The 24,138-nt window shown below is 49.1% G+C and overlaps 3 protein-coding genes across 3 annotated transcripts; 2 read left to right on the forward strand and 1 right to left on the reverse strand.

The window, feature by feature from the left end:
* Positions 1-1,332: 1,332 nt before the first annotated feature.
* Positions 1,333-4,763, reverse strand: LOC117846357 (rho GTPase-activating protein 2). The gene is made up of 5 exons (XM_034727499.2): positions 4,299-4,763; positions 4,061-4,181; positions 3,822-3,941; positions 2,391-2,621; positions 1,333-2,304 (listed from the first exon to the last, which is right to left on the reverse strand). The coding sequence occupies exons 1-5, from the start codon at positions 4,613-4,615 to the stop codon at positions 1,651-1,653; spliced, it is 1,443 nt and encodes a 480-aa protein (XP_034583390.1). The 5' UTR covers positions 4,616-4,763; the 3' UTR covers positions 1,333-1,650.
* Positions 4,764-12,292: 7,529 nt separating this feature from the next.
* Positions 12,293-14,173, forward strand: LOC117843389 (uncharacterized). The gene is made up of 2 exons (XM_034723971.2): positions 12,293-12,659; positions 12,743-14,173. The coding sequence occupies exons 1-2, from the start codon at positions 12,393-12,395 to the stop codon at positions 13,901-13,903; spliced, it is 1,428 nt and encodes a 475-aa protein (XP_034579862.1). The 5' UTR covers positions 12,293-12,392; the 3' UTR covers positions 13,904-14,173.
* A 7,528-nt stretch (positions 14,174-21,701) lies between these two features.
* Positions 21,702-24,036, forward strand: LOC117843114 (polyubiquitin). Its single transcript, XM_034723678.2, has 2 exons — positions 21,702-21,859; positions 22,663-24,036. The coding sequence occupies exon 2, from the start codon at positions 22,663-22,665 to the stop codon at positions 23,806-23,808; it is 1,146 nt and encodes a 381-aa protein (XP_034579569.1). The 5' UTR covers positions 21,702-21,859; the 3' UTR covers positions 23,809-24,036.
* Positions 24,037-24,138: the final 102 nt, after the last annotated feature.

The raw sequence follows: 24,138 nt of genomic DNA on the forward strand, positions 1-24,138 counted from the left end.
TAGTTCGGTTGGCGGATGGCGAGGTAGAGATGTAGGCCGATAGCGCCACGGAGGGAGGATGGAGGGGGGATAGAGAGATCTGCGGAACGGAAGGAGAGGGAGAGGGAGGGGGAGGGACTGACATGTGGTTCTTACATACCAGGATCCACGTCATTGCGCAGTCAGCATGCCATTCAACTTATGGGGTGTGGTGTGGCTGGTTTTGGACCTAGATGACCCACTTTAATAGTTTAGGGATCTAAAATGCAATTTCATAGTATGGGGAATCGCTCAATAGTCTAAGGATCGTCCATGAAATTTACTCTAGATATAATATAGCAAATATAATGTAAAACTATTGCTAAGGATGTCTTGACTTGTATGAAATATCATATGTGGAACGATATTGTAAATAGTTCATAGGTCATAGCCAGTAGCTTTATTCCTACTTTATTATATTATTAGAGCTTTTAATTTGGTTTTTATCGATTGTTGAATGTTGATAGTCTCTAGCCATCTTAGCGAGCAATGTAATATCATCTGCCTTGCAATATATTAGTTTACCTCTAGGATTTATTGTAGTGTATACTCGAGGAGCAACCCTACCTCTACGCTGTCTGTGCTTGCGCGCATCAAATATATACCTGAACGAAACATAATCCTTACTAATTTCAATAATTTTTTTGTTAATTTTTTTAGAAAGATTGTTTCAACAAAATGTTCCATCTCAAATTAGAAATAAGCTTTTAAAACATTGTGGGGACTATCCATCCGCACAACGGGTAAAAAGTACTCCTACTACACATTCCATTCCTAAAAAATAATTATATGATAAAGTTGGCAAGTGTAACCACTATACATTAGTGTTAGCTGATTGAGGAAACTGAAATATTAAACTTCAAAACGCCTCATTAGACGATACGCATCCGGAAAGGGTCCAGCTTCCAGCTCTACATCACATCTGGAGTTTAAAATAATATAGAAATCCTTATCTATAAGATAGAAATAAAATTCTTAGCGCAGCATCTCTGCCAAACTAGTGCGATACTGCTGTTCCAATATGCCTTTTGTCATTTTGCATTCCGAAAATTTATGAAACCTGTCTGAATTGCTAGGCCACCCTCTCATTTTGCTACAACCTCTCTTGATTTTATGGAACGTTATATTTAAATGGCATACATGTATACAAAGTTATGATCACAAGCAGGTTGGGTGGCATGTATTACCCTTTTGATATGCACACTGAGTACTGACAGTGAATTTCATTATGTAGCAAATCACCCTCAAATCAAGAAACCAAAATAGCAACCTCATCAGAACTTCGGTGGGAATCCAAGGAGTAGCAATAAAAAATAAACTAAAAGCAAAACATGAATTGTGCACCTAGTTTCAAATGCTTCCAGTTGCAAGAGTACAGCTAATTGGTTTGAAACCTTTGGACAAATGTCTCTGGAATAGTTTACCGAGGTCCAACTAGCTAGAAACTGGCTGTTTCAGCTTTAATTAAACCACACAACTACTCAACTCCTCAAGCTCATGCTGGAGAGCGTGCCAAGAATATTACAAGGACAAAGTTCTTCAGCCTCGTGCTAACTGAGGGACTGACAAGGACCGACTTACAACTTCACATAACATTACATGGATGATAATGAGCGCCCTTGTGATGATTGCTTATGAGCAAAGAATTAACTCCCCTTTTGTAGCGCTTCTTACCTCTGCATTCGTCATGCCAATTCTGATTTCCATTTGCCCCAGCTCAGTGATAGTTACATCAATGCCATTGCTTGTCACGTCTCTTTTTCCGACAATTGTGTCACTACCTTCCGCAATGCTTTCAGAGGAGCTCGGCTGCTCTGCCCCTTTCTTGGAGGGAGGACAATTGCTACTGTTGTCTTCAGCAACACATTCTCTCAAAGATTTCCATTCTAGCCTTCTTAAGAAACATTCTTCGATATCATCCAGTGATGTGCCTTCATTGTCGTTGCCATATCCAATGTAAGGCAAATGGCAATCAATTGATGTGTGCCTCCTGGACACACCAATTAACTGTTCATTGTCTACTCTTAATGCGCTTGCTTTGTCAACATCTTTTGGGCTTCCATTATCTTCGCAGTTACAGTTCTCACTGCCACTGTCATTTTCATCATCTTGTTGGTCATGACCCTCCTCATCGAGTTCTTCAGATAAAGATGATGAAGATGAAAATGAAGAATAGGCTCCTGCATCATCATCATCATCACGTTCTCGAAGTGTTTTGAGGATCAAGGTCTTGAGCAAGTTCATGACTTGAACAGCATGCATCAGAGCAGTCAGAGGATCAGACATCTGATTGGAGGAAAAATTCAGTTTTCTTGTTAGCACTTGTGTCAACAAACAAGGTTGATGCATTGGAGGACTATCACGAGAAATACCTGTGTCATGTTGGGTGCAAAAACCATGGCAACATTTCTTGCATTCATCTTATTGGACTCCTCTTCTTCAACAACATCAGCCATGAGCTCTACGACCCAATGAAGAAGTGCAGCTTGGGTCGGTGGAAGAAGCTCCACGAGCTCAATGCATTGTTCCTCTGTGTTGCAGTGAAGGACTTGCTCAGGTGAGAGGCTGTCAAGCACCCCCTCAGGAAGTTCTCTGAACCAGGCCTGTTTCACATGCCCAGTACATAATGTAAAAGATCAGACCACAGGAGATCAATGCCATTGCTCCATTCACGGTTTCAGCATTACTCTAGTGGCAAATTTCCTCAAAGAAACATATATATTCTAACAACATTATAAAGTGTACTAAAATTATTCCCATACAGAAGGCATGTATTGTTGATTAGCGTTTTTTCAAGAAAAAAGGGCATGTGCAATGGAAAAGGGGAAAAAGTATGCAAATAAGATGACTTGTAGACCAGAAATCTGGATATATACGGGGTTGAATTAAACTAACAAGGGCATCATCAGATTTTTCTTTTCTGATAACAAGCACACATCATATCTGGAGAGCCCAACTTCATCTTCAGAATCAGAAAAGGTTAAATTGAGAGTTAAAGACTCTCAGTTCACACATATGTCGATAATATTAGATAAATGGCATTCATTCTGTACTAGTCCATGTGCCTAAAATGTATGCAGTTTCGACTTTCGAATGAGCGTGCAGTCTACAATGCAAGATATCTTCTGTCAAAACATGTTGGTTAAAGCTCTGAAAGTTTAGGCTAAAAGTTTTTTCAAGGAAAAAAGCACAAGAACTGTCAACACCTTACCCCAGCATTTGGAACCTTTGAGCACAGATTCTAAAATGCCACACATTTGTGTGTTGAATAGCATTACAGTAAACAAATATTAGTTCTACTACCAATCTTAGGTGCTTGAATTGAGAAACATCTAACAAATTTGGTTTGGCTCCTTCCAATAAAATACCAACAAGACTGAACAGGTATGGCTTATATCACGTCAATGACCCAATAGCCCTCGTTTCTATAAAAAAGGTAAGCTGCCTTCTTGAACTGGAAAATGAAATGATCATTCTGTGAGATTAATACTGCTTACTCTAAGGCCAGTAGGCCACTAAGATGCAGAATGTTGTTCCATGTCTCAACACTAACACAAAATCAGGTTCACATTCCAACTTGACAGGACATTATCAAACAGCTTTAGTTTCAGTGTTCCTCTTTGAGATAAGTTTGAGAATATTAAGGCAAAAGTGCTTGCCAATTGCAAGAGCAAATCTCTCCTAATAACCATCGTTTGTTTGATTTATTTGACAATTCAAACAAATATTGGATGTTGGATGCCAGCGCATCAGTTTTCAACTGTTTAATTGCTCAGACACACCAACTTGACATAGCCGCTTACCTTGATCAAACTAGCCAGACAATGCACGTCGATGTCGTCAGGCACGATGCCGCTGTTGAGCTGCTCCCTGACATGCTCCTCCTGGCTGTTCTCCGGGGTGATCCGGAAGATCCCCTCTGACTGAAATTGCAAAAATAGTTGAGAAAAAAATATTCAGTTCTACTGCGTCCGGACACCTTTTGCAGCTCCCAAACCACAATTGAAAAGGCTGAACCGCTGAACAACCGAAATACTCCTACCTTGAGTCCATCCTGCGCGTACAGCCGCTCTTGCATGAGCAGGAGGATCTTGGGCACCGAGTTCCCCTTGTCGTCATAGCCGCACTGCATCGACTCCGGCGACACCCCGAACACGCTCGCGCTGCACGAATTCAAAAAGGGAAACGTTGGCAATCGAGGCAGCTTGAGATCGAACATGCGTGCCTCAGCTGGACGCACGAGGCATGAACAGAGCTGGGTTCCCAGACCCCCAACTGACCTGGCGCTGGGGACCTGGCCGGGGATCTCGAGCTCGAACTCGACGGGGAGGCCGAGGAAGCCATGGAGGCGGTCGAAAGTGACGTGCGCGACGTGGCGGACGTCGGTGGGCCAGCCGATCTCCATCCCCCAGGCGGCCCCCGCGGGGTCGTCGGCGTCCGCCATCTGGCACGGCAGCACCACCGACTTGCGGAGCGCGGCCAGCACCAGCGCCAGCACCTGCCCCTGCCCCTGCGCCTGCTGCCCCTCCTCCGCCTTCCCCTCGCCTCCTCCACCACCGCAGCCGTTGGAGCCGGGCACCATCACCACCTCAACCATGGCCACTCGCTGCGGCCGTGGCTCCTCACGGGCGCTCGATTGGGCTGAGATGAGCTGAGCAGAGGTGAGTGATGCAGGGTGAGTGAGGGCAGCCTCGATTTGGGGAAAGAGGTGGCCTTTTAAATGTAGTCAGGCGAGATGACGATGCTTTTGGCTTTGTGTCGTTGCGGTTGCGATCCGCGAATTTGAATCAGGGGGAAAGCTCGTGGGGCCCAGGGCCCAGACGAGAGGAGGGCTCCAAGCCTCCAACGGCCGTGAAATTCAAATGTCCGGTCGGCTAGTTTTGCATCTGGGTACCTTGGTTTTAACCATATCACGAGATAACTGCCTGTAGGGAACTTGTTGAAACAATTATTGGAAAAAATACTTCCAAAGATAAGAGATATTGGTTATAGGGGGTCTTTGGCAGCACTTCACTCCAGGAAAAATTGCTCAACTCCACCAACTCTAAAAAATTCGCAGCCAAACGCGTCTAGCTCCAGCAACTCCGGCTCCAGGAAAAAGGTGGAGCAGGGGTCAGATCCACGTTTTTGGTGGAGTACCTCAAGGTGTGCTCCAAAAATTCCCTTTTTAGACCTTCTCATGGAGTTGGGGGTTCTTTACCCACCGTTTCCACTGGTTACACAACTTACCTCTTTGTTTCTATTTTGCTGAGCCTCACAAGGACCTATCTTCTTCCTCGCGCCGCCCCCGTCCGCCATGACCGCATCACCGCACCACCCCTACCCCCTGCGGGGCTGCGTCGCCCCAATCCCCTGCAGCGCCATGGCCGGCCCGCGCTGCCCCCGCCCACCATGGCCGCACCGCCACGCCACCCCTGCCCCCTACGGAGCTACGCAGCCCCAGCTAGCTGCGACACCGCCACCCCTGCCCGTCGGGCCATAGCCTTCGGGGCGATTGGAGTCCGGCCCCAGATCGGCGGAGACCGAGCGCCTCCTGGGCTCCTGGTCGACGGCCTCCTCCCCGACGATCGCTCCGGCCCGGCCAACGAGCTGGTCGCGATCGACGACTCCAACGTCGCCTCGAACTGCTCGTTGATGGTGAGGGAGAGCGACACGTAGCTCCCGAGGTCGCTCATCGTGGCATCGGCGCTGTACTCCTGCTCCTTGGCCTTCTTCACTCCTCGCTCCTCCGTGGCGGGGGTGACATTGGCGACGGGCTTGGGCTTGGCCCTCGGCTTAGTGCTCAGCGTCTCAGAGAGTACCTCCTTGACAGTCTCCTTCTCCGGCGACATCGCCGTCGCGGTCCTCGGGCTTGCACTATTGCCTGTTGCCTGCGGGGCGATTGGAAAGAAGAAGGGACTGACATGTAGGTCCCACTCACGAGAAAGGAGAGAGGAGAGAAATGAAAGGAGACTGACACACTGGTCCCATTTTCAAGGGTATAATAGACTTTTCACAACAAGACATCCTATTTTTGAAGCTGGATCCGTGCTTCTTGCCAAACATGTGGATAACTCCAATATTTTTTTGGAGTTGGTGGAGTGGAGCTGAGGTAAAGTGGAGTTGGTGGAGTGGAGCTAAAAAATTTAAAGTGGAGTGCTACCAAACACCTCCATAATATCTTCTTAACGAACATAAAGGGGGTTGGGGGTTTGTTCGATTTTCCTCACGTCTAAAAGCGCACTTCTTTGACAAATCTTCTAGAAATTATATAATTAAATGCAAAAATTTAGCTTTTATCCAATTAGATGAAGAATGTGGATAAAATTAAAATACAAACACAACATATAGCCCCTACTTGATCGTGCTAAGCCAATAAACCTTGCTATAAGTAGATATAGCCTACTGGTAGCTGCAGGCTGCAGCTGCATCCAGTACAGTCAAGAAAGCCAGAAAGCCCTAACAAATGGATTTCTGTACACAACACATGCTAGGGTATATTCAATTTGTATTTTGCACCATGATTAACTAAGTTTTTTTTCCTATCCATGTCTTCGTTTACGTTTGTACCTTTTCTTTGTAGGTTTCACATTAGCCTATGTCGTAAATCCATCGAATAAAGTTCAGGAGCAAATTGGGTCCAATTTGGAACGAGAAAAGAGACACGTATAACAATTTTTAGTTTAAATTAAGTTTTTAAACTAAAACACATCCGGGCACCATGCTTCGTTTGTACAATTCGATAAACTTGCCTGCCATTCTTATTCACCTTACTCAGGACTCAAAGGCCTGTTCGCTTCAGCTTATAAGCTGGCTGAAAAGCTGAAACGGCTGATTTGTTGTGAGAGAAAAACACTGTTTGGTGGCTGATAAGCCGGCTGAATAAGCTAAAGCGAACAGGCCAAAACTTTGCAAACCGTTGGATTTATTTAGCAAAGCCCTGACTTGTCCTTGACCTGTGCGATTCCGGACGTCACACTCACATCCATGTTCATAGACATGGACCTGTCAAGGGGAGGCAGGTGAGCCATACGGTTCGTCGTTGAATTAGGCTCTATTTAGATTGACTAAAAGTGAGGGACTAAAGCTTACTTCTAAGTGTGATAATAAACTAAATATGAAGTAATGAGGAACAAATTGTATCTTTTTTTTAACCGAAGCTAGCAGGTTAACTGCCGGTCATTGTATTGGTAGAGAAGGTAAAAACACGAAATAAAAAAGACAAATCTTAGGACTAAACTTTAGTTGTGTATCCAAACGGAGCTTTAGCCGCTATTTCCACAACATGTATTCCTCCTCCTTTTCCATTTCAAAGAAGTGCAACATGTCTTTAACACTCTTCATTTTTTACGGAGGATGCTTGGAGCCAACCAAGAGATGTGGAAATAGAGAATTTAGGTTGAACCTAAGAGTAGCCACAAAGTTGCAGAAAAACGATGCTTGGTTAAGGAAAGAACATCGAAGCATTGGTTTGCACATTGCAAGGGCGGATCAAGGAAACATTACAGCCACATGTGCAGACACTTTGCATTTGCTAGACCAAAATTTTATTAAAAAAATGCTCCCTGGCTCACAAGGCAAAGATAGACACGAAGCATAAAAAAGAAACGCATGCTTTGCTTTGGTAGACCTAAGGCATGTTTGTAGGGAAAAGTGAAGAAATGCGATGCCACCAGGAGGAAGGATCACGCAATCCGATGGAACAACCAACCGGATGTGCCGTTATCTTGCGCAAATGAAGAAAAAAATGCGCACGGGATATGCGCGGGCCCTACGTCCAGTTTTAGGCTCCTCTGCTTTTGGTAGAGGTGGAATGCAGGATCACGCAGCCGCCGTGAGCTTTTTTTATAGTGTTCACCAACCAACGAGCTACGGTGGGGCCGCCGCACGCGAGTTGCGCCCACTGCCAGGTGGGCCTTCGTCGGCAGTGTGCCGGCCTGTCACGTGGGGACCAGAAAGAGGCTGGGCCCCGCCTCTTCCCGTGCCCCGACCGCATTCGCGTGGCGTGCAGGCGCAGGCCGCCCTGCCGGTTTGGGCGCGCGGCGCGGCTGGGCCTGGGCGGCTGGGCCTGGCTGCTCCGAGCTGCGGCGGTTTCGAATTCCTCAGGAGGGAAGCTGGGAAGCTTCCGCTTTCAAGTTTCAAGTTCCTGTTCCGGTCCGGTGATTGGTCCACTGGATACGGTGAGGCTGTATTGGCGCGTGCGCGGCCACTTGAGGGCGTGATCGGTAGGCGGGATGGTAGCGTTCGGAGGACCATCCGGCATTATCCTGTGCACTTGGACGTGATTGGTTGCTCTCCCCGCTCATATGGCTGCACCCTCTCGTTCACTCCACCCCTCCCATCCCGCATCCCTCCGTTCGTCTAAAAACGACCTTCCCTCGCGAGCCGGGATGGCACGGTGTAGGTGAGCGCGCAGGGCCCATGTGACATATACCCAAAACTCTTATCCATACATGCAACCAAACACGATTCCGTCTCATACTGGATCAACAACAAAGACAACCAAACACAGCTCGGTGCACGATTTCAGCCTGCCTCCCGTGAGCCTGGACCGATCCTCCATACCGGCTCCCCATGCCTGGAGCAACCAATCACGCCCTGAGCTTCGAGCCTTTGACAGCGCTCAGCCCGCATGGCTCCTTGAGCAGGCTGGCTCCTTGTTTGCTTTGGGCATGGTTGGAGCTGCCTGGCTCATGCAGTGCTCCCAGGCGTCCGATTTTGATCGCCTGGCTGAGATCATTGCCTGGCCGGCAAGCTGTCTGCTAGGTCTCGATCCAAACAAGCTCTACATATATCCCATCTGCAGGCCGTATCGATTACGTTTTGTTCTGTTCAAATTTACCTGATGATGGTAAAGTTAGCGATGCTTGTATGTTCGTGGTGCTGGAAAATAGACTGATACAGCCAAATTATTGTGGTAGGCGATGAGAATGATTAAGAATGCAATTAAGCCGGTCAGTAGGTTATATATGCACGCGGGCCATCAATATAGTGTGTACAATTTCGGACAAGTTATATATGTACAACTTTTGCCGATAGTCTTTTGTTTTCTACTCGATCCTTCATTGGCTAATTAACTTGTGTGCTATCATTATTACACTTTGGGCTGCAGTCCAATATATACTCCTATATTAGTCATTAAGCTGCTTTTGTTTGCATAATCAAGTACTATATTACTTTATGGGAGGAGTTTGAGTGTGAATTCAGGGTCAACACCACCCAGGAAGCAGTAGTCCTCACCTAGAGGGTCCAGGGGTGAAGCTGGGAGGCATATGTGGGGCAACCTTTCCTATGGTGCCAACAATTTGGCACTTTCTAACCTGTTCAACGAGCAAGGGGAGATCCTGGAAGCAAGATTCATCTATATGGCAAAGGAGAGTGGGAGGTCAAGGGGGTTAGGTTTTTGCCACATATTCCTCCGATGAAGTAGTTGAGGACGCGATATCAAACCTTGATGGCGTTGTGAGTTCTCAATTCATTTGTTCTAGCTGTTTTCTCACACTTGTCTCTTTTAGGACTGATTTCTCACATTGCCAGAAATCCATCTATCTAATCGTATGCAGTTTTTTTTGTGAGGTGTAAAGTTCATGCTAGTTATGCCCTGTTTGGTAGGACTTATTTCGGTTTCGGCTCCACTAGTTTTGTACAAATCGAGGAACTATAGCATGAAGCTGTCTTGTAAGCTGGGATTAAAATGAACTAGAAGATAGTGAAACCATTTTGGGAGAAGTCCTCCCAGATGACCCCTTAGTTCAACACAGGATTTTTCTTTTTATGAAGCCATACCATCTTCACGAAATAACTGAAAGGCTGCACGCTATGCCACGGGCAGTTTGTCACGTTTGTGTTGGTGAGCGCACTCTAACCTCTAAACTCTAGAGCCCGATTCCTTTCACTTGTCTCCTTAGAATTTGGAATCGATTTTGCCCAACCTATGATCCGTCTGGTCCCACACCTTTGGATTTTCAAGGACAAAAGTAAGGAACAATATGAAGTTGTTAAATGAAAATTTCTCATTTTGATGTTTTACGAATCATCTTATGATGGAAAAAAATATTGCAAGATAGTCATTTCTCTACTTATCTTATCGTAGTCTGTGTGCAATGTGCCCCTTCAGTGCTTTGGCAATATGAACTGTCATGTGTTCGATTTCGATGACAAAATGGAGATATGCTCGTAGCTGAAGTAAAAAAAAGTTGGAAACTAGATTTAACTTGTTCATATTGTACCGTGAAGTTTTTGAAAGGAGAAAAAATTAAGGCACCAAGTACGAGGGCAGGAGATTGCCACAACGGCAGCAATTACTTTTTTTTTACCATGATCTCCATTTTACCTTTGCTTTGCACTGAAGAAAAAGTGTACTTCAAAATATTTAGCATGTTGGATACCTTTTATTTCTATCCTCTATACACTGTATATTTTTGTTAAAATATGTGGCTTAGATAACCGTTAGTGTTAGAAACATAGGCAGGATGGAAGGCTTGGGACTCATCTCTCCTCCCCTCCCCCCCCCCGGACCCCACACCCAAACCCACACCCATCTTCTTCTCCCTGCTCCTTCCCTCTTCTTTCAATGGAGTTCCAAGGGTATGGAGCCATGAGCCCCCAGCCCTCATGATGGATCCATCCTTGTTAGTTTGCATGTTATTTTTGTTCCAATCACAATTTTTAGACATACTCTACCACCAATATATAGTTGTCTTGAATGGCATGGAATATATAATGGCTAAACAACTCTTTGATTTTGATTCCGTATTAATGGGGTTTAATTCAAGGCACAATATGTCTTAGTAGGTACATCTTGTGCAAGTTCGACTAGTTTTTGCTTGGCACAAATTTAGCCTTATAAGCCAACATCACAGTAGAAAATTGCAGACATTGAATATTTTTGCACCATTGTTGGAGGATCTGCAGTGTGGTCGAGATTAGGAACACCATTTCACCGACACATTCATATGATACTTCAATTTGTTTTCTACCACAATACAGAACATCAATGGCAAAAACAATTTGCAACCCATCTATGAATAAAACACAATAGATATGTGATGCTTCAATAGGTTTGCATGCCATCATGCTAGAGGATTTGACCAATGGCTATATGTGATTATGTGACTTTTGAGATGAATATGGTAGTTTGGGGTGGTGGGGTGGGGGCTGGGGGCATATGCTCCGCCATGCTTCATTTGTTGATCATAACTCTTACTTATATATATTATTGCTAATGAGTTTTCTACAAATAAAAATTTCATGCACCAATTGCGTGTTAGCTAGCCAACGGCTGATAGGGCATATCGATGAGCAAAGCAAACCGATGATGCGGAAATCATCTAAACTTCTTATCTGCTCTCCACTAGTCGATAATTGCATGTCAGCCATAGAAAGGCTAGCTCCTCCGTCAAGCTGCTAGAATCGAATAGCCAACTGCGTTTACAATTTTTCATTAAAATAAAATTATTTTCAAACGAAATTAGTTTTATAATCACATTGTATGAAAAAAATGACATTTGCATTGGCAACGCAAATCAAAGAAATAAATTGTGATATATGATTTGGTAATCTAAATCAAGGCTGCAATGAGATTGGCATTTGTTTTAGATAATGCAGATTGACATAAGGTTCACTCAAAAAAAGATTTAGGAATCACATAAAAAGAAATGATACATGAAGTCATTATATTGTTTCTTAAATTACTCATTATATTGCTGAATACATCGCCACGTGAGTAAATAACATCGTAGCTTTTGTATCTCTTGAAACAATCTAAATCCTGACGCGCATAACAAATTCATGTATAACTTGAGAAATGCCGTCTTTATTTTCGTTGCCATTGCACTTCAATACGTGTGTATTCCCACCTCGTATATGCATTTTCCCCGTATATTATCAGCGAACCACGCACCGTCTACTGAAACACGCTACCTCAAGCGTGGCCAATTGTGGCGCATGGGTCACGAACCAAAGATAGCCATAGTCCTTGCTGGCTGCAATTGCAATCAGATTTGGTCTGCCCAGAGATGGCAATGCCCTTACAACATCCTTTAAATCTCACTGTTACAACTGATGCTTGCAGTAAACAAATGCTGCAGGCATTGGGTTTCTGGCAAAAAAAAAGGAAAGGCGTGTGGCCCCACATGTCATCCACACGTGACGGAATTTCGGATCCGCTGTGGAAAGGGTAGAGAGGCTTCTACCAAACGAAATCCGCTGTGGACCAGACAGCACGAGAACGGCGTGGAGCCGTGGCCAACTCAGCATGCAAACTTGTCTCTACAAACTACCAGACTTCTCCGGATAGGTTTCCCTCCAAAAGCCGCACAGCACCGGCCTCCATCGGCAGAGCAGAGCAAGCACGCAAGAGAAGAACCAGGAGCATCGCCATCGAGGTGTCTCGTATGAGGAACTGGGTGTGGGCGGCGCTGGGCGCCGCCGAGCTGCTCGTCAGCGCGGTCGTCCACCTGGGCTACGCCTTCTACATCTTCGGCACCGCCGTCGCCGCCGACGTCACGGCCTCCCTCGTAAAGGGCCTGGTTGCCGGTGGCAGCGGCGGCGGCGTGGCCAAGGACGCTGCCGTGGACGGCGAGGCCGAGGCCGCGGCCGTGCTCGACGGCGCCGTGCCGCCGATCGTCCTGGTGCACGGCATCTTCGGCTTCGGCAAAGGCGTGCGTCCTTCTCTGCTGCTCGGATGCTCTGCTCTCCACTTCTCCTCTCGGCTCTCGCTCAACACTCTTGCCGTTAATTGCAGAGGCTGGGAGGGCTGTCGTACTTCGCCGGCGCTGAGGAGAAGGACGACCGGGTGCTGGTGCCGGACCTGGGCTCGCTGACCAGCGTCCACGACAGGGCCCGGGAGCTCTTCTACTACCTCAAAGGCGGCCAGGTCGACTACGGCGAGGAGCACAGCAAGGAATACGGCCATGCCCGGTTCGGCCGGACCTACGAGCGCGGCCACTACCCGGTCTGGGACGAGGACCACCCGGTGCACTTCGTCGGCCACTCCGCCGGCGCGCAGGTGATCCGCCTTCTCCAGCAGATGCTCCACGACGGGGCGTTCGAGGGTTACGGCGGCGCCACCTCGGAGCGCTGGGTGCTCAGCGTCACCTCCCTCTCCGGCGCGCTCAACGGCAGCACGCGGGCCTACATCGACGGCATGCGGCCCGAGGACGGCGGCCGGACCATGCGCCCCGCCTGCCTCCTCCAGATCTGCCGCGTCGGCAGCGTCCTCTACCACTGGCTCGACCTCCCCTGGCTCAAGCGCTACTACGACTTCGGCTTCGACCACTTCGGCATGTCGCGCCGCCTCGTCGGCGCCGCCGGCCTCGCCGACGTCCTCCTCCGGAACAAGCGGGGGCCGTTCGCGACGGGGGACTGGATCCTGCCGGACCTGACGATCCAGGGCGCGGCGAGGATCAACGCCGGGGTCCGCACGTTCCCGTGCACCTTCTACTTCAGCTACGCCAGCCGGCGCACCGCCCGGACACGCAGCGGCGCCGCCGTCCCCTCCAGGCCGCTGCGGATCCACCCGCTGCTCTTCCTCCGCGCCCTGCAGATGTGCCGCTGGCGCTACCCCGCCGCGCCGCCGCCTTACGAGGGGTACCGGGACGAGGACTGGGAGGACAACGACGGCGCGCTCAACACCTTCTCCATGACGCACCCGCGGATCCCCGTCGAGCACCCGAGCGTCCCCGTGGAGGAGGAGGGCGACGGCGGCGCCGACCGATGCCGCGCGCTGCGGCCGGGCGTCTGGTACTACAGGATCGTGGAAGCGGACCACATGGACTTCGTCATCAACCGCCGCCGGGGCGGCGTGCAGTTCGACCTCGTCTACGACAGCATCTTCCACAACTGCCGGAGGCATGTCGTCCGGAACGCACCGCCGCCGACGCAGACGCTTCCCGATCAGAGCTGACTGCATTGTACCTGTACGGACAAAGATCTCGTCGCAACAGATTGATGGAATGAAATCCGTCCATTCTTTCAGTGACTATTGTTCTTTCAGTCAAAATTGGTCTTCGTATGAAGCCAGGTCGATCTCTGAACGATTGGTAGAGGCCAGGTCATTGTAATCATATCTGCTGAACTCGGCTTGGTGGAGTTGGTGGAGACGATTCGGTTCCAGAATGTTTCAGTACAACGCTTTCAGGCAACACAGCAGTTTGGAATAAGCGGTAAACCCCAACATCATCATCAGAGTCTCTGTTGGCACAACACATCCCTCCGTCGCTATGTTCAGTAGCACAAATACCACCAGCGGTCGAGCACCAAGAGCATTTCTTAACTGACAAAGGCCGCAGGCGTCGCCGCCCATGAGCTCGGTCCCGTCGCTCTCCGGTGTGGTCGCCGTCGGCGTGCTGCTGCGATACAGAGAAGCCATGAACGGGGCCGCGGGCACCGTCGCCCGTCGGCAGCCGCGGCGCCATGGCCACGAAGATGGCGAATGCCGTGCCATCCAGTACCTGCACTCACATACGCCCACCGCACAGGTATGTTAACCAAACTGTGAACGCACACGTTCACGATTGGCTGCCACCATTACATATAACTAGCGCGTACCTTCCTCTCCTTGCCGATGTTGAGCAGGATGAGTTGGACGAGCCCCTTGGGCCTTGGCACTCGCGCCTGCCCTGGCCATGCCGGTCCAGACTACGGCCACCGCGAACGTGCCACCGAACTTCCCGGGGAGGCCGCCGCGCCCACGGACGGTGTCGACGTTGTCGTGCAGCCCTGGGTAAGTAGAGTAGAGCGCGCGGAGCCATCCGTCGTCTCACCTTCTTCCACACGCGAGCCCAAGGCGGGGGCGCGCCACCGCGGCACCTGCCGGATCGTCGCCATCATGCTTCTCCTGTTCTCCAGGCCAGCTCGGCTCAGCTATAAAAGAAATCCTTCGTCAAATTAGATTTTAATGACAAAAATTTAGTGATATTATACATACAAACACATATACATATATATATTTAAATATATATATTTAAAGGCATTGCACATACAAACATATATATATTTAAAGGCATTGCACATACAGCTAAACATGCCTAAACGTGCCTTCATCGTGCCCTGACGAGCCAGCCGTTAATTGTGCCACGCCGAGCCAGCCCACGGGCTGACACAGCAGCCCAGGCCCGGCACTAAGGACGGGTCGAGCCAGCACGAGCACGGCTAAGATCGTGCTGGGCCGAACTGGTACCCAGCCAAATTTTCGAGCCGTGGGCCGGCCCATGAACCTCGTGTCTTATGAGCAACTATACCGCTGCCATGGCCACGGTGCACGCCGCCATGTGGCAGCTGGCAGCTGCCCATGGGCGCAAAGCACGACGGCCACGTTGTTCACTGTGACACGTCAAGCCCCAGAACACACCTGTCGGTATGAGCCGGCACGCTACCGGAACTGGACATGCCACTGCGCAACCTTCTGCTGCACAAGACGAATCTGTCCATGAAGGATTCGAGGTTCTTAGCTGAAATGATCCGAATCCCCATTTGTGAGAATTTAAGTCTACGCATCTCCATGATAATCCTAGGAAGGCTATCACGTGCGAATTCCTATCTCAGATAGTACAAATCCATACCAACATAGAAAAATAGAGTAGCAACAAAGTAATAATATCATAAATATCGAGTACAACACTTCGGCACATGCCGGTACAAGTCCATCAGGACTGAATCATGAAAGGTAAAACATCTACCAGCGGAAACATGTAGCGTGACGAACACCATCTCCAAAGGCGACTTGAGCGAGGGACCATCCCTAGTCTTCCCATTCGTTTTTGTCGAAGTCATAGTCGGGCTTCGACCCTGAAAAGCCACCATCTACCCAAGAAGCGGGTAGGCCATGTCAACTCCCAAAAGCAGCAAGCCAAGGAAAACGAGGGAATAATACTATATGCATGAGTAAACCTATATATGACTATAGAGATTTACACAGTAACAACAGCAATCAAGGATGCATCAAAGCAATACCATCTCCGAGGTCAATACCTCACATCAAGGAAGTTGTCACAAATAACCAGATCTTTCACCCAAGAATCCAACATCCAAACACATTAGGCGATGTGAGATCTCCCTCTCCTCACATCTCAATAACAAACGCTGGTCTATCTCAAAAAGGAAAGGTAGAAGTATAATATAAGTCTAGTCAGAAGTAGTTGTAGTCAACAATACTGTCCATAACCAATGGACACGAACTATAGTTTTAGGTTTATACACTTTGTAGAGGTTGTACAACTGTACTCAAACGGATGGAGCTTGAACGGTAGCGATCCGTCCAAAACCCACCTAATGGCCGGGGCCCTACTAAGTGGATAGTACTCTCCTGTTTCCTCGAGTCTGGAACCGTCCTCAACTGCAGGGCACGCCATCACCAGCTCGAAGCTGTGAAACCCACCCACGCTGGAGTGCAGTCTGGTCAGAACAGGTCAATGCCTCGAACCCCTTACATTGATCCTCCAATCCGCCTATAGGTTGAGCACTATCCATCACTAGTCTCGGATGAAATTCTGCCTATAACAAGGTGAACGGTATGTACGAGAATAGATACTGTGATTGGTGGTAAACTGACTCAGTCCGTAGGGGCCGAGAGCGAGCACTCAACTCCACAAGTATGTGCCAAAGCACCTGCAATGTACAAGTACGCCACCTACTCCTCAGTGTCAAACAAAGTACCCGCCACAGGTACAGGGGGTGGAGAGAGTCCAGAATGCTCTCCCCTAGCAAGGCACTCCTCAGTACCAACCGCGGCTTGCTCCCACCAAAACACGTTAAGGAATCACACTCACCCAAAACACATGCGAGAGTGTACAAGGAATTCCATCACCAAAACCATGGCATATGACCATCCATAACTCAAAAGCATATATATGGATATAACTAGCTAGGGGTCTCTAGTTAGCCCACAAGTAGGTAACAAGGAAGACAGGATAATCAATTATCAAGGCATCGCTAGAAACATAGGCTATGCAATCAATCATCATCCAAGGATCATAAATAAAATGCTAGCAACTAAGCATGCATAGGATCTATATGATTGGGAGTGATATGACACCTTGTCCGTTGTCGTTGAGGTCATCTTCGGTGTAGTCGGAGTCTTGAGAGTCTTCCGGGTCGTAGCTCGGGTCTGAACAGGACAAGATACGAAGCAATATAAATTTATTGGCAATACATCTAAGCAAAAACCTCCAAGAAAGCCAAATTTATAAGATTGAAATAATATCAAACTAGCTACAAATAGCATGAGCCCAATTTTACAAATTTAATGCAACTGATTTCATATTTTTCTGAGTTCAAATGAATTAGTTATGAATTTTTAAAGATTAAATGATTTATTTAATTATTTAATTAATTTCGGAAATTCATTAATTAGGGTAACACGTGTCAGCTTCTGGTTGCGCCATGTGGCAGCATGGGAGGGTGCCACGTGTCGGTTGATGTCATCGTGACGTTAGCGTTGACCCGGTCAGCATTGACCAGTCAGCTGTCAATTGGGGCACCGGTGGGACCCACTAGTAGCAGGCCCCATTAGTCAGTTAGTGGGCCCCACCCTTTGACACGTCAGTGCCATGTGGCAGCCACGTGGCCAACCCATTCTACATGGCACTGCCACGTGGTGCACACATCGTGGCGACGCGCGGAGCGACACGGTGCGACACGGAGCGACGTTGGAGGGTTAGACGGCAGTGACCTCGCCGACGATGTCGCGAACTGCGTGCATCACGGCACGATGCGGGCTAGCGCGTGGCGGTCAGCGGTGTGGCACGCCATGGCGCAGCATGACGCGCTAGCAGGGCGGCAGGGCTGTGCCTTTGGCCGCGGCTTGGCTGGGTTGCGGTGCGGGCTGCGCGGCGAGGCATGGGCACGGAGCAGGCAGACGCGGGCGGCGAGGCGTGCGCGTGGTGCGGTGCGGTGGCATGGCGCGGTGGGGCTGTGGCCCAGCCAAAGGAACAGCGAAGCCTTTGGCCGCGGTGAGGCTGGGTCCCGTGCAGGTTGCGCGGCGAGGCACGGTGACGCGTGCGCGGTCACGGGGAAGTCCTGGCCGTGGCACGGCCGGCCGACGCTTGCGACGTCCTGGCATCCTAGGGCCGCGATGAGGGCACGGCTGTGCGGGATGGCGACGGTGGCTCTTGCCTAGCAAGCGGCACGATGGCCGAACAGCGTGCGACACGAGGGCAGCAGCTCGACGGCCAGTCAGAGGTGCCAAGGAAAGAATGAGGGACGGGCGGAGGTGAAGACGTCGCCAGCTTAGTGGAGGCTCGCGGTACGGCCAAGGCCGAGCCAAAGGGTGTGCGAGCGGTTCGATGGAACAGGGCCCCCAAATTGGAGGGGCCCACCAACCAGCGCAGGTTCTATAGGGATTACTTGCTGGACGTGGACGGAGAGATCCCGATGCAATAATAGCTGCTACCATTGCTGTCCGTTTTTCTAGCGAACGATCTAGATTCACTGCACGAGATCTCGATCCGTCTCTATTCAACTAGCGCAGGATCTATTATTCTATAGGGACTAGTCGACTATGGTATAGGCCCTGCCGCCCTAGTTCTAGGCATCGCAGCCGCGCACTGCCAGACTGCCAGGTCGCATGAGGCTAGGAGTCCATCCATTGCGTGTCGCTCGTCGCCCGTCGGCCGCGTTGGCCCTGGTGTCTGTGCAGTCACGTCGCTGGTGGTGCAGCGCGTGTCGGCTCCGGTCTGTCAATTATGATCGATCGCTCCAGGTATACTAATCCGGTCTAGTTAATTTTTAATATTTTAATCAATGTTGATGGGTGATGACTAATATAATATTGATCCATCTAGGTGTTCAGTTATCTTTGTTCTGGTCCTGGATTATCTAGTGTTCCAATACAAGATTGTAGTCATGTTTTCTGCAACCTAGTCTAGAAAGTATGAATCTGGTTACCAAAAGCGTAAGAAAAAAAACAAAGAATAGAGGATTTAACTCAATCTCAAAAGGGTGTTATGGATAAATTTGTTAGAAAAGAGTCACAAGTATCTTATTTTATTTTATAGTGATATATATATCTTTGATATATCTTATTGTGATATATTTATCATATATCACAATACGGTTTTTGATATATCTTATTATGATATATATTATATATCTTATCTATAGTCCTATTTTTTAGGGAGGTAGGCCTCATTTTAGAGTTTGGTACATGGCCTCGATTTTTGCCGGCTCGGCCCTGGGTACGACGTTGGTGGCAGCTCCTCCTAGGCATAGCTTCCCTCCGGTGGTGGCGACGGCATCGGGCGGCTCCAGCTTCTCCTCTCCCCGGCGTAGCGGCCCCTCCGTCACGACGGCGGCTCTGGTGTCTTTCCCACTTCCCTTCTCATCCTTCTTTCCTTCTCTTTCTTCCTTCCCCTCCCCTCTCTTCCTCTCAGATTGGTGGCGGCAGTGAAGGGGAAAACCCCAGAGCCCGGATGGTTGGGCGGAGTGGCTGCCGGCCGGGGGTATCTATAGCCCTCAGCCAAGGCTAGGGTTGTGGGCGCTGGGCACGAGCGTGCGCAGCCGTCCATCCTCGGCGGGCACGCCCGAGGGTGGCATGGCGGCCATCCGATGGCCCTAGGCTAGGGTTTGGAGGTGGGGGCCAGCGGTCTACAGGGGCACGACGGGGATTTCCCAAGCGTGGGAGCTTCTAGAGAGGGTCATGGGCATGCGCGGGCAGCTAGGGTTGCGGGGAGGCGTGCACGGTACGCTCCTCACGTTGTTGTGAAGCGGGGGAGGCGCACGGCGAGGTGCCAGCATAGCAGCAACGGTACGGGCAGAGCAGAGGGCCGGCACAAGCTTGGGGATAAAGCTGACACGCAGGCCCCACGTGTCAGCGACAGGAAGAGAAAGGTGGGAGCAGTGGCAATCTGACGGGCCAGCTGTGCTGGCTAGGCCGGTTCAGTGGGCTGGCCAGCTGGGCCGTTGGCGGGAGAGGAAGAGTTAGGTTAGCGGGCCATGCCGGTTGATTGCGGGCTGGCCTGGTGTGTGGTTAGATGGGTTAGATAGGTTAGTTTAGGGTTGGTTTTTATATTTAGTTTGAATTTTGAATTAGATTAGAAATTCAAACACACTCATATTTGAAAGCCAAATAAAATCTAAAAAAGTCAAAACAAACTAGCACACAAGTATAAAATTGATTTGAGATTTATTTATTATGGAATTTCTTGGAAAGAGGAGAATTTGACTTCCATTTTTAAATAAGCACACAATTCAAACAAAAAGTTTTTTATTTTTTTAAATTTCACTCAATTTAATATTTCTAATTTTTAGGAATATTACATCAGCGCTGGAGCTGCCAAAGACGATTGACGCGCTGGACCGCCGTTACGGAGGATGCATGCTGTGTGCGTTAGTTGAGATTTCTTTCCACGTTGTCAGGCACGTACCTATGTTTCTGAGGTGCTGGTGTGAACTGGGGTGGACCTAGGAATTGGCTAGGACAGGGGCTAATCCCAGCTTACTAGAAGCTCATGTTTTTTTTCCCTTTGATACTTATCTAAATTTTACTTAGATTAGATAGATATTTAGGAGAATTTCTGGGCAGCCCGGTCGTAGATCCGCTACTGGGTGTGAGTCACAAAATAGGAGTCTTATATCCAGAAAAATGTAAATAAGCATGATCACGATCCAATTATTTACAAAATACCTCTGATTTGGATAAAAAATTAGTACTATACCCCCTAGTTCGCCTCTCCCTCTTTGTCGTCGGGTCCTCCAGCCACCTCCACCTTCCAATCCGGGCCGGAAGCGCAAAATCCCCTAGCCACTCGTGGCCCCGCTCAGGTTCTCAGTCGTCTGCAGACTCTAGGGAAAGAGGACGAGCTCAGGGAGTACCGAGCATCGGCTAGGCCATGGGTAAGGTGAAGAGCTCTGTTAGCTTAGCCGCGAGCTGGAATATGGTGGCTGATGAGGAGGAAGAAAGAGGCTAGTGAGATGCTTCCATGAGAGAAATTAACCCACAGTCGCAGCCGCTCGAGATGCCGGATAGCTTGGCGGATGGGTTTTTGGTTCGCATAATCGCATCTTTGCAGGTTGTGGGCTTTGGAGGTAGTGTTTGCCTTCTATCAAATGATAAGCACGATCGGTATAAAACACAAGCAAGATGATGGGAATTCTACGCATGAACGTTACGTGGACTGAAGTATGATTCATTAGTGCAGCATAATGATCGTCTAAGTGTACATTAAAAAAGCTGAATTATGCCGACAACGATCTTCATTATCACATTGAGTTGGAAAAGCGTGTCCATGAGATATATATAGATGAAATTCCTCTCTTTACTTGTTTTCATCATTTCTTTGCCACGTTATAGTAAATATTGACATTGCACTATAATTAACCAAAAAAAAGAAATCCAGAACAAGAATTCCACTGAAAGTACCCTTTACACCTTCCCGTGTCCGGCACACCATGCTGCTGGACAACGCCGTCGCCTTGGAGGCAAAAATTAAAAATAGAATGCCTTCGTTATAGAAGAAGATAACTGTTTGAAAATAAAAGTTAAAATGGGGCCATGCATGTTTTAAGTCGAAGTTTTCGCACCGTTAATCTTGCCGTCTCCTTTGACGGCTACCGACCGTGGGCAGGAAACGCCGTCACGCTGTGCGGCCTCCGGCTTTTTCCGGAGGAGAGATTGCGCGGTGGGGACGGACTCCACCACGACCACGAGACCCCGACGCAACCGCCCCTCTCCGCGGGCCCCCACACCCTGCGGTGCCGTAGCCTCACGGGGCTCCCCCTCCCCCCCCCGCCCCCACCCACCCACCGTGTATAAGGAGGAGCCCTACCCCCTCGCTTCCTCATCCAATCCAATCCCCAATCACCTCGGCGAATTTCTCCGAGCGATCGAAGAGAAGCCAAGGAGCCCTCTCCCCGTCCTCTCAAGGTATGCGGATTCTCGATCCTCCTCCTGTGATCTGTCGCGTATGACTTCCCTGTTCGTGTTCGTCGTGGACCTGTCGCTTAGGGTTAGGTGGTGAGGCGATCCCTTTTCCTGCTTATGCAATAGTCGATTCGCGGGTAGATTTGTAGATCTGCTGGCTGTGATGTTGTTATTTGGTGTAGCGGTTCCTGCGCGCCTAGTTCATGCCGTATATGGTGTGGTTGTTTGGTTTGCTGCGCTGGTTGAGCTGCTGTTACCCCTCGATTGGCGATTATACTTTGGTTAGATTGTTGGTTCGATTCATCTAGGTGGTGCTGTTCAGAGGGATACTGCTCAATTGATGTTTATCCTTAAAATTTTTTTATCTTGATTCCACGCTTGGCATGGCTGAATCACCGAATTGGTGTGGGGTCGATTAGTTCGTTGTTGATCTGTGTCATGGGTTTGCGTAGATACAGCTGCATTGCTTGATCTCCTAGTACATTAAAGGGGCTGTGGTACTGCTAGCCTGTTTTATATTCATCAATTTTTCATATCATGTATATGTTCCTCAAGATTGTTATATTCATCTAGGCTATATCATGTCTTGTCAAATTTTCATTTCGGTGGTAATGTTAGATCTGTTGGTAATTGATGACACTATTTACATCAAGTAGTTTGTCTAATTTGTTCAACATTGAGTGCCAAACTGCTTATATTAAACTTCATGAGATGTTTGGGGTTTCCTGTTCAGAATGGATATTCTGTGTTGTTCGTAGTACTGTTTACGGTGGCTTATTCTGTTTTTTGTTCCTTAATGTTCGCAGATGCAGATCTTTGTTAAGACCCTCACCGGCAAGACCATCACCCTCGAGGTTGAGTCCTCGGACACCATTGACAACGTCAAGGCTAAGATCCAGGACAAGGAAGGCATTCCCCCGGACCAGCAGAGGCTCATCTTTGCTGGAAAGCAGCTCGAGGATGGCCGCACTCTCGCGGACTACAACATCCAGAAGGAGTCCACCCTCCACCTGGTGCTCAGGCTCAGGGGAGGCATGCAGATCTTCGTCAAGACCCTTACTGGCAAGACCATCACGCTTGAGGTCGAGTCTTCTGATACCATCGACAACGTGAAGGCTAAGATCCAGGACAAGGAGGGCATCCCCCCGGACCAGCAGCGCCTGATCTTCGCTGGCAAGCAGCTGGAGGATGGCCGCACCCTTGCTGACTACAACATCCAGAAGGAGTCGACCCTCCACCTTGTGCTCAGGCTCAGGGGTGGAATGCAGATCTTCGTCAAGACCCTCACCGGCAAGACCATCACTCTTGAGGTCGAGTCCTCGGACACGATCGACAACGTGAAGGCCAAGATCCAGGACAAGGAGGGCATTCCCCCGGACCAGCAGCGCCTGATCTTCGCTGGCAAGCAGCTGGAGGATGGCCGCACCCTTGCTGACTACAACATCCAGAAGGAGTCGACCCTCCACCTTGTGCTCAGGCTCAGGGGTGGAATGCAGATCTTCGTCAAGACCCTCACCGGCAAGACCATCACTCTTGAGGTCGAGTCCTCAGACACGATCGACAACGTGAAGGCCAAGATCCAGGACAAGGAGGGCATTCCCCCGGACCAGCAGCGCCTGATCTTCGCTGGCAAGCAGCTGGAGGATGGCCGCACCCTTGCTGATTACAACATCCAAAAGGAGTCCACTCTTCACCTGGTGCTCCGTCTGCGGGGTGGCATGCAGATTTTTGTGAAGACTCTCACTGGCAAGACTATCACCCTTGAGGTGGAGTCCTCAGACACAATCGACAATGTGAAGGCGAAGATCCAGGACAAGGAGGGCATCCCCCCAGACCAGCAGCGTCTCATCTTTGCTGGCAAGCAGCTGGAGGATGGCCGCACCCTGGCGGACTACAACATCCAGAAGGAGTCCACCCTCCACCTGGTGCTCCGCCTCCGGGGTGGCCAGTAAGTTCTGAGGGCCATGGAGCTGCTGTCGTCCCTGGGTTCACAAGTCTGGCTTTTTCTCTGATGGAGATTGTCTGCGTGTCCTGTGGTCTGTGTCCTGTTCGAGTCACGGGTGTCTTTTGCCTGTCCGAGTCGTATGTCGTCTGGCAGTGTTTCTGAACGTTTGCTGCTGTGCAGCAGCTTGGTTGAACCGTGATGAATAAATAAGTGAACCCTGAACCTTGTGTGGCAATCTGGTTGTTCATGTTCTGGATATATCTTTATGTGAATGTTTGTGTAGTGGAAATCTGGGCATGGCGTGTTGCTTTGGGAATTCTGCTTTTGTTGTGATGAT

The sequence above is a fragment of the Setaria viridis genome, chromosome 2 (genome assembly GCF_005286985.2).
Source record: "Setaria viridis chromosome 2, Setaria_viridis_v4.0, whole genome shotgun sequence".
Taxonomy (NCBI): domain Eukaryota; kingdom Viridiplantae; phylum Streptophyta; class Magnoliopsida; order Poales; family Poaceae; genus Setaria; species Setaria viridis.